Source organism: Mus caroli, unplaced genomic scaffold (assembly GCF_978045245.1).
Source record: "Mus caroli unplaced genomic scaffold, Mus_caroli_1 scaffold_20, whole genome shotgun sequence".
Taxonomy (NCBI): domain Eukaryota; kingdom Metazoa; phylum Chordata; class Mammalia; order Rodentia; family Muridae; genus Mus; species Mus caroli.
This window is the reverse complement of record NW_028227275.1, coordinates 52,714,431-52,723,912: the sequence shown is the minus strand read 5'-3', so window position 1 is coordinate 52,723,912 and position 9,482 is coordinate 52,714,431. Positions and strand designations below refer to the sequence as shown.

The 9,482-nt window shown below is 46.6% G+C and overlaps 1 protein-coding gene and 1 long non-coding RNA gene across 2 annotated transcripts; one reads left to right on the top strand and one right to left on the bottom strand.

Annotated features, from left to right (window-relative positions):
- Window positions 1–2,710: 2,710 nt before the first annotated feature.
- Window positions 2,711–9,395, top strand: B3gat3 (beta-1,3-glucuronyltransferase 3). The gene is made up of 5 exons (XM_021152343.3): window positions 2,711–2,978; window positions 4,151–4,325; window positions 7,689–8,049; window positions 8,233–8,523; window positions 8,887–9,395. Exons 1-5 carry the CDS (start codon window positions 2,897–2,899, stop codon window positions 8,983–8,985), a joined length of 1,008 nt encoding a protein of 335 aa, XP_021008002.1. The 5' UTR covers window positions 2,711–2,896; the 3' UTR covers window positions 8,986–9,395.
- Window positions 3,530–4,156, bottom strand: LOC115029980 (uncharacterized). Its single transcript, XR_003835555.2, has 3 exons — window positions 4,095–4,156; window positions 3,938–4,005; window positions 3,530–3,657 (listed from the first exon to the last, which is right to left on the bottom strand). It is a non-coding gene; the product is annotated as an uncharacterized LOC115029980 (long non-coding RNA).
- Window positions 9,396–9,482: the final 87 nt, after the last annotated feature.

Below are 9,482 nucleotides of genomic sequence, written 5' to 3'. Positions count from 1 at the left end.
GAACTTAGGACCTTCGTAAGAGCCGTCTTTTTTTTTTTTTTGGTTTTTCAAGACAGGGTTTCTCTGTATAGCCCTGGCTGTCCTGGAACTCACTTTGTAGACCAGGCTGGCCTCAAACTCAGAAATCCGACTGCCTCTGCCTCCTGAGCAGTCAGAGCTCTTAACCACTGAGCCATCTCTCCAGCCCAACAGTACTTTTTAAATTTACCTTTTGATTTAGGGTCTCACCATATAGCTTTGACTAGCCTGGAAGTCAAGAGCTCTTCCTGCCTCCCTTAGAGCTGGGATTAAAGGCTTAGCTACTGAGCCCAACCTAATGCGGGATTTTGACACGTAGCCCACTGGCTTTGAGCACCTGATCCTTTAGCCACAGCCTCCCAAGTTCTTGTATATTAGATAGCATTACCATACTCAGCTTTTAAAAATTGGTTTGCAAGCCGGGTGTGGTGGTGCAGGCCTTTAATCCCAGCACTTGGGAGGCAGAGTCAGGCAGATTTCTGACTTGGAGGCCAGCCTGGTCTACAAAATGAGTTCCAGGACAGCCAGGGCTATACAGAGAAACCCTGTCTTGAAAAAACCAAAAAAAGAAAAAAAAATTGGTTTGCAATGCTGGGGATTGGACCTATGGTTATGCCCTATATCAGCATTTTAAAAATCCTCCCATGGTTAAGTTGAACTTGCTAGCAAAGAGCTGGAGTCTGATAGATTGCCTGAGTTGGGAGTCCAAAGCCATTCTAGACCACAGACCCTTTCAGATAAGGATTAAAAAAACAAAACAAAAAACCTTTCTGGGAATGGTGGAATAATTCAAGGCCATCCTGAGACTTTTAAGTTGAAGGCTATTCTGTACTAAGAGTCTCAGAACTATTGTTGGAAAGATTGGAGAAAGGACAAGCAGTGGATACTTGGTTACAGGGAAAAAAAAGTTCTGAAATTTTGTTTTGTCTGGTAGGGTGACTAGATAATTCCTAAATGGTTTTTACAGAGCTAAATGAAAGGAGTTTTAAATGTTTTTATTATGATGTAACATTGAAACAGAAATATAGTTACTGGTAGGAACAGTATTTTCTTTTGTGAGTTTTCTTTTTTTATTGAATATATGTTGAAACAATATATATTGTTCAGCAAAGAGAAACAGTTTGTGTAATAGGACAGGGTTCCAGATAGCCTAGGCTGACAATCTTTTCTTTTTTTCTTTTTTGTTTTTTCCAGACAGGGTTTCTCTGTGTAGCTCTGGCTGTCCTGGAGCTCACTCTGTAGACCAGGCTGGCCTCGAACTCAGAAATCCGCCTGCCTCTGCTTCCCAAGTGCTGAGATTAAAGGCATGTGCCATCATTGCCAGGCTGACCATCTTGAGATATAGTGGAGTTTACCTCCACTTTCAATGTTGTGCAGGAATTGTCGACATGCACCACTACCCCAGGTTTTTTGGTGATAAAAACTAGTGCACATGCTGGCCAGTGGTGATGTATGCCCTTTAAATCTCATCAGAGGTAGACAGATCTCTTGCGTTTGCCTGGCTAGCAAAGTGAGTTCCAGGACAGTCAGGGTGGTTAAACAGAGAAACTGAAACCTTGTTTTGGGTGGGGCTGGGGGGTTGGGGGTAGGGGTAGGACAAAGAAAAACAGTGCATACTAGACAAGCTACTTCCTGGACTAAATATGTAAATTGTTATGAATCAGTGAATAAAGTATCGTTGTAATATAGATTTGGTACCCACTTTTAGCTCTGTAGTCACTTGCTGAAGAGAGGTGACCCTGAAGAAACTACAGATGGTGGAGCGGAAGATCTAGAAGGAACTTTTAAAAATTGTCCTATGGTAATGACATAATTTTGGCCTAAAATTGGAAGACTGATGAGATGGTTCAACAGTTAAGAGCACCAACCCTGAGGTCCCAAGCTTAAAACTCCAAAGTCCTCTGGTCCTCATGAACATGTGTAACTTTAAATTTTTTCAAATCCTATTTTTAATGCTGATTCTTAAACACTTTAACCTCCCTTGTAGTCCACCACCCACCAGAGGTAGTGGAAAAGGAAAGATACGGGGGATCTGGACACGTTTAGAAAAATTCTTTGGAGTAGCTTTTGTCTGTTGTCTGGAAATCTGCAATTCAGTTCCCAGGTTAGCAGTGGCAGCTTGATCCACTCAGACATTTCATGAATCTATCAGCAGTTCAGTTCGGTAGAGTAGGGAGAGCGAACTCGAAGCAGTGGTGGCACAACCTAACAGAGACAACCAGTGCAATCAGCACAAAGCAGGAGGGACCAGCAGGAATGCCATTAGAAGTCTTTTACATCACGACTCCTAACAGCAAAATTACAGTTTTGAAGTAGCAACAAAATGAATTTTATGATGGGGAGGATGCCAAAACATGAGGAACTGTATTAAAGGGTCCCAGTATTAGGAAGATTGAGAATCACTGGAAACGACCTAGCCAAGCACCTGGTGTGTTCTAGATTTCACTCATTGGTTAAACAAGTAATGAACAACCGTTTCTTTAAGCAGCCAATGCTGAGGCTGAAGGATGGTTGAGTGGGTCTAGAAAACTCAGTGACAAGGGTGGAGCTTGTGCTCAATTGGGAGCTTCAAGCTGATTATAGAGCTAGGCCACACAAGCTCTAGGTCAGCCTGCCACGACCGCTTGACCCAGCGGATATAGCGTCAATGGCCTACCAGGAGGCGGGACCGGAAGCTGCCTGTGGGAGGGACACCACTAGCCGGAAGTGGTCCCAGGTGTCGCTCAGAGTCCGGTGTTCCCGGGAACTAGTAAGGGAGCCTGGGGAAGGCGGGGCGCGGCCCGGGCGGCCGGGGCGGGGCCGGCGGGAGGGCGGAGGGCCGGGCGGACCTGTCCCTGCCGGTCCCCGGTGGACCCCGCCTGCCCCGGTGGCACCGGCCATGAAGCTGAAGCTGAAGAACGTGTTTCTTGCCTACTTCCTGGTGTCGATCGCCGGCCTCCTCTACGCTCTGGTGCAGCTCGGTGAGCGGGGAAGGGGCGGGGCGGTGTGCGGAGGGCCGGCCCAAGGCGCTGGGGATGAGACCCGCAGACAGCGGCTTCCCGCTCGCTCGGCCCTCGGGACAGCCCTCGGTGGCCCCTTGTGTAGAACTCTTGGCAGTCTGCAACTCCGCGGATACCGGTCAAGCCCCAAATGACCCCGCCGCCGCCTAGCAACCTATTTTCCACCCTCCCCTTGCTCTGCCTTGCTGATAGGTTTTTGAGAACCCCCTGGTTCATTGTCCCCTCCAGCTTTTGACCTGCTGTGCTCTCCCCACCTCCAGGCCATCTATTTCTCATCCTTCTGGTTTTAGGCCAGATGTCACATCAGGACTTCCCTAACAACCTTAGCTCAAGTAACCCTTATTAGTCTTGATCCCTTTTAATTTTCTAAGTGGCCCATATCACAATTTGTAATGACTTTATTAGTGTCTACTTCTTCCACTAAAGTAGCTAGGGAGTAGGGACTATTTCCCCCCTCCCCCTTTTTATTCAATAAATATTTGTCGTGTAATGGAATCTGTGAACTTACTGACAAGTCAGTGGTCACATGACCACGGAGCGGCTTGAATTCAGCCTTTTATGCGGGAGCTTGGTAAATGCTTTTCAGGTAGTGCCATTACAGGAGAGCCTCTAGGAGTTCAGACTGTTCTATTCCTTATGTCTGGAAGGTAAAATTAGGATCAGAAGGTAGAAAGGACAGAAAGGCTGACATAATCGTCGAAATGTACTAGTGAAAATAGTGGCAGGGCTGAGGGTGTAGCACAGTGGTAGAACACTCACAAGTGTAAGGCCCTGGGTTGGAGCCCAGCAAAGAAAAATAGAGTGACAGATGAAACTGGTTAAAATTGAAGAGTTGAATGTTGTGGCACACCGTTTGGGAAACAGGTCAGTGGGTTAAAGGTCTGAGGTCAGTCAGTTTGGAGCCATATAGCAAGACCTACCTTAAAACAGTAACACAGTAAGAGTGAAAGATGAAGAGTGCCTGTTGATTGAACTCTCTGACACCATTCTAAAAAAAAAAAAAAAAGCAAGTTACAAGGGAATTTCTGTATTGGCTAGGAATTAAAAAGAATTGGCCTAGGTTTTTGAACTACTTACTATCCTGTGGTTCTCTGTCACAACTTGCTCTTCCTGTTGGTGCTTCCTGGTACCAGGCCAGCCTTGCGACTGCCTCCCTCCACTTCGAGCTGCAGCTGAGCAGCTTCGGCAGAAGGACCTGAGGATATCCCAGTTGCAAGCCGATCTCCGTCGCCCACCCCCTGTCCCAGCCCAGCCCCCTGAACCTGAGGCCCTGCCTACTATCTATGTCATTACCCCCACCTATGCCAGGTACGGCTCTGGTACACTCAGGAGCTCTGTATTGAACAAGAAGAGGGTTAATGATGAATCTGGGGAGGCACTGAAGTACGGGGTGATGCTTAAACTAGAGTTTGCCAAATGTTATGAAAAGTGATCTGTGTCTTTATTCAGATTTGTGGGAAAACGTTTTGTTTTTTTTTTTCCTTTAAAAATAGACAAAGGAGTATTAGGAAGTAGATTGCTGAGTTATTGCTAAACTTTAAGGTACAACAATGAAGTGTGAAAGAAAATTTGAGCTTGCCATTGAATGAACTCTTCTTAGGAATCTTTTGGTTAGAAAGTTCTAACACTTTGATTAGATCCAGAATGGTAGCTGACATCTAGCAATCCCAGCACTTGGGAGACTGAGAGCTACTGTTTCACCCATTCTGGACTACAGAGTAAGACTGTCTCAAAGCTAACAAACACACACACACACACACATACCCAACAACAAAACAAACAAACAAAACGCCAACAATTTCTGATTAAATTTAGAAAACAGGGCTAAGTAGGTTTAGTCGAATCAATCCTTCCTTCCTTCCTTTCCTCTTCCTCCTCTTCCTTCTTCTCCTTCTCTCTCTCTCTCTCTCTCTCTTTCTTTTTTTAGAGTCAAAATCTTGTTTAATACTGAGAAAACCCATTTTGAAGTGTGGTTTGGGACATGCAGCCAAAAAGTCCTTCTGCTACCATGTCTTCAGCATACCTTCCTAGCCTCAGTAACTTACACCACCAGCAGCAAACCAATGTTAACCCCGAGGAAACCCAAAAGAGGCAAACCACTCACTCCCGGTGCATAGCTGGGCAGAGATTATGTGCATCTTTAATCCCAGCATTAAGGAAACAGTGGCTGGAGGATCTCCTCTAGAGTTTTAGGCCAGCCTGGTCTATGGTCTAGGTAGTCAGTTCCAGGCTAGCCAGAGCTCCACAGGGAGATCCTATCTCAAAATGAAGAAACAAATAATGTTCTCATTTGGAGAATGACTGGGATTTCCTCTAAAACTCCTCTGGAAGCCTTACCACAGAAAGAAAAGAACCTGGCCTTGTAGTGTTTCATTTTTAATTTTTATTATTTATTTATTTATTTGGGTTTTTCAAGAGAAGGTTTTTCTGTGTAGCTCTGGTTGTCCTGGAACTCACTCTGTAGACTAGACTGATTCCCCTGCTTGTGTCTCTCAAATGACAGGATTAAAGGTGTGTGCTCACTACTGTGCCCAGTTTCCTAATCCAGCTTGATTCCTAAGTAAATGTGAGATTCAAGCCATTTCCTAAAGTGTTTTACTTGATAAATTGTATTGCGCCAGTCATGACATGCTGACGCATGCCTGGTAATCCCCAGTACTGAGGGGCCTGAGACAGAGGGATTGGTATGATTTTTGAGGCCAACCTAGGCTACAAAATGAGATTCTGTCATTATTTTTATTTTCTGATGCAAGGTTGCATTGTGTAGCCATGGCTGGCCTTGAACACCTCTCTGCCTCTGCCTTGCGAGATCTGGGATTAAAGGCATAACCAACAAACCAGTCCAAGATTTTGTCTCTAAAAGCCCAATTAGTTAAAATAAATTAGAATTAGTAACTTTGTTTACTTATTTACTTCTTCATTTAAGTGTATATGTTTTTGGCTGAGGTTCTGTATGTGCACTGAAAGTGTGCAGGTACCAAAAAGGGCCAGAAGACAGGCAGAAGCGAATCCCCTGAACTAGGGATTAAAGGCGTGCGCCACCACGCCCGGCTCCTCTTCTTTTCTTTTCTTCTTCTTTTTTTAAAATTTGAAGTAAGGTCTCACACAGGCTGGCTGGTAGCTTATTGTGTAGACCATGGTCTACACAGTGAGTGGTCTATACTCACAAAGATCTGTCTAATTCTGCTTCCTGAATGCTGGGACTAAAGGAGTGTGCCACCATGACCAGCTTATCTAGTTTTCCAGAACTATATCTTTGTCTGGGGGGTATAACTTAGTTGCTGAGTGCTTGTGTAGCTGTTCAAAGCTTTGGATTCAATCCCTAACACTGATATGTGTAGCTACACGTAATGGCATACTTGTAGTATCAACACTCAAACCGAGCCCTGAAAATTGCTGAGTTTGAGGCTAACCTGGGCTACAGTGTGAAACTGTCTCAAAAAGCCAATAATAAAACTAATAAAACTGTTACAAAATATTTATCTATTTTTTTATTTGTTTGTTATTGGGGATTGAACTGCATATTGGCTAGACAAACATGTTATCATTGAGCTACATTTCCAGCCTCTTTTTTCTATCTATCTATCTATCTATCTATCTATCTATCTATCTATTTATTTATTTATTTATTTTGGTTTTCTGTGACAGGGTTTCTCTGTGTAGCCCTCTGGCTGTTCTGAGACTCTCAATATAGACCAGGGTGGCCTCAAACTTAGAGGTCCACATCTGCCTCTGTCTTCTTAGTGCTGGGATTAAAGGCATGCATCACAACTGCCTGGCCTATTTATTTACTTTTTTGACACAGGATCTCTCTATGTAGTGTCTTGGCTCTCTTGGAACTTGCTATGTAGAAAGCTGGCCTCATACTCCACAGAGGTGTGTCTACCTCTGTCTCCCCGAGTGCTGGGATTAAAGGCATGTATAGCTGTGCCCATCTTTTTAATCCAGTTTTATTCCTGAGTAAATGAGGCTTAGATTAAGCCATTTCTCAAAGTATTTCATTTGATAAACTATAAAATTGAACATTCAGCCAGGTGTGGTGGCACATGCCTTTAATCCCAGCACTCGGGAGGCAGAGGCAGGAGGATTTCTGAGTTTGAGGCCAGCCTGGTCTACAAAGTGAGTTCCAGGACAGGCAGGGCTACACAGAGAAACCCTGTCTGGAAACAAACAAACAAAAAAAAAAACCAAACCAAATAAAATTGAACATTCAGGGTGTTGTAGCATACCAGCAGTGGGAGGTTGAGACAGAAATTCAAGACCATCATTAGCATATGAGTTTGAGCCAGCCTAGCTACATGAGACCCTGCGTCAAAAAACAACAAGTTACAAAAAAATTCAAGCTAAGATCCATGTGATCCCAAGTTATTTGTCCTGTAGTCGTGCCCAGCTTGAGTCCTGGTGTTGAAATGGGTTATGACCAGTGACTGGAAAGATAGGGCAGGTGACTATCTGCATGAAATTGACACTCAAGGGAGCGGGAGGTAACTTGGCAGTCTCTTGATACGTGTTTGAATCCCTGAAACCCTGGGTTCCGTCCTAAGTAACACACACACAGCTTGGGCACAGGTAGGGGTGCCAGAAATAACAGTGACCAGGAGCAGCTGTCATTGTAAGTGTAGAGGGCCAGGGTTACCTGGCCCCTTCCTTCCTGCATCTCTCCCTCTGCAGGCTGGTACAAAAGGCAGAGCTGGTTCGGCTGTCCCAGACCCTGAGCTTGGTGCCCCGTCTACACTGGCTGCTAGTGGAGGACGCTGAGGGCCCTACCCCGCTGGTCTCGGGGCTGTTGGCCGCTTCTGGTCTCCTCTTTACACACCTGGCTGTCCTTACCCCCAAGGCTCAACGGCTTAGGGAAGGTGAGCCAGGCTGGGTCCGGCCCCGAGGAGTGGAGCAGCGCAATAAGGCCCTTGACTGGCTCCGAGGAAAAGGGGGTGCTGTTGGGGGGGAGCAGGATCCACCACCACCAGGGACCCAAGGAGTCGTGTATTTTGCTGACGATGACAACACCTACAGCCGGGAGCTCTTTAAGGAGGTGAGCCCTGAGATTAAAGACAGAGAAAGAGCCAGGTGGGACCAGCTCCCTTCTTTCTCTTGCTTACCCGTGTTGATCTGGGCTGCTGGTGAAGATGGGGAGCACTAGGGGCAGGGGGTCAATAAACAAAGTAGTTCTTTTTCTTGGACCATTCTTCTCTGTTTCTTCTCTCATCTCCATCAGATGCGTTGGACTCGTGGTGTCTCAGTGTGGCCTGTGGGACTGGTGGGTGGCCTGAGATTTGAAGGTCCTCAGGTACAGGATGGCCGCGTTGTGGGTTTCCACACAGCATGGGAACCCAACAGGCCCTTTCCCTTGGACATGGCGGGATTTGCAGTTGCCCTGCCCTTGCTATTGGCTAAGCCCAATGCCCAGTTTGATGCTACTGCACCCCGGGGCCACCTGGAAAGTAGTCTCCTGAGCCATCTCGTAGATCCCAAGGACCTGGAGCCACGGGCTGCCAACTGTACTCAGGTAAGAGGATGGAGAAAGGCTCTGGGATGAGCAGCTAGCTGAACTGGGAATGGGTGTTTGAACCAGGAGAAATCCTCCAGATCTTGACCAACTTTGCTTTCACTCTATTAAAAAGGCTTCTGAGAGTCAGAGTAGAGCTCCTGCCACTTCATCTTACAGACTAATGTGAGCCCATGTATATATCAGAGAGACAGGGAACACAGCTCCACTTTAGAGGCAGCAAAGTTCTCCCATCCCAAGATTTTATACATTGTATACCAACACTGAATGTAGAAGAGGTGGGGTGGGGTGGAATCCATTTTAGATCTTAACACCCCAGAGCCCTGGTTATGGCTGGTCCTGACCCTAAACTCTCCTTCACAGGTACTGGTATGGCACACCCGGACAGAGAAACCTAAGATGAAGCAAGAGGAGCAGCTACAACGGCAGGGCCAGGGCTCAGACCCAGCCATTGAGGTGTGATGGCAACCTCACCCTGACCTCTACCTTATTTGAGGCACATACCTTGTGGGGCTGGGCTCCAGGCCAGCCCAGGATGTGGCTTTTTTTTTTAAAAAAAAAGACCTGACCCCTGAGAACCAGAGGCAGCCCCTCCAACCACAGGGTGTGTCCCAGTTGCTTCTCTCCCCTCCCCCAGCCTGCCATGTGGCACTGCCCACATGTTGGGGACAAGCAGCTTCTCTAGTGAGCTAGATCAGCCCCATCTGGGGCAGAGCAGGACAGATGGACTCAGAAAGGAGGGTAGCTGCGGGAAAGGGGTAACTTATTGGGGACAAGCATGCAGTGGGGGGCTAGAGGAGCTGGGCTGGACCCTCCCCACCTGAGCATGCGATCCCCTTCCTACCTCTAGAATAAAGAATCTCAACCTGGAAGGGCTTCATGGTTTTCTTCATTTGGCAAACCTACCCAAGAGATCAGGTACCTGTTCTTACACAGGCTGGGTTCCTCCTCTGCACAGT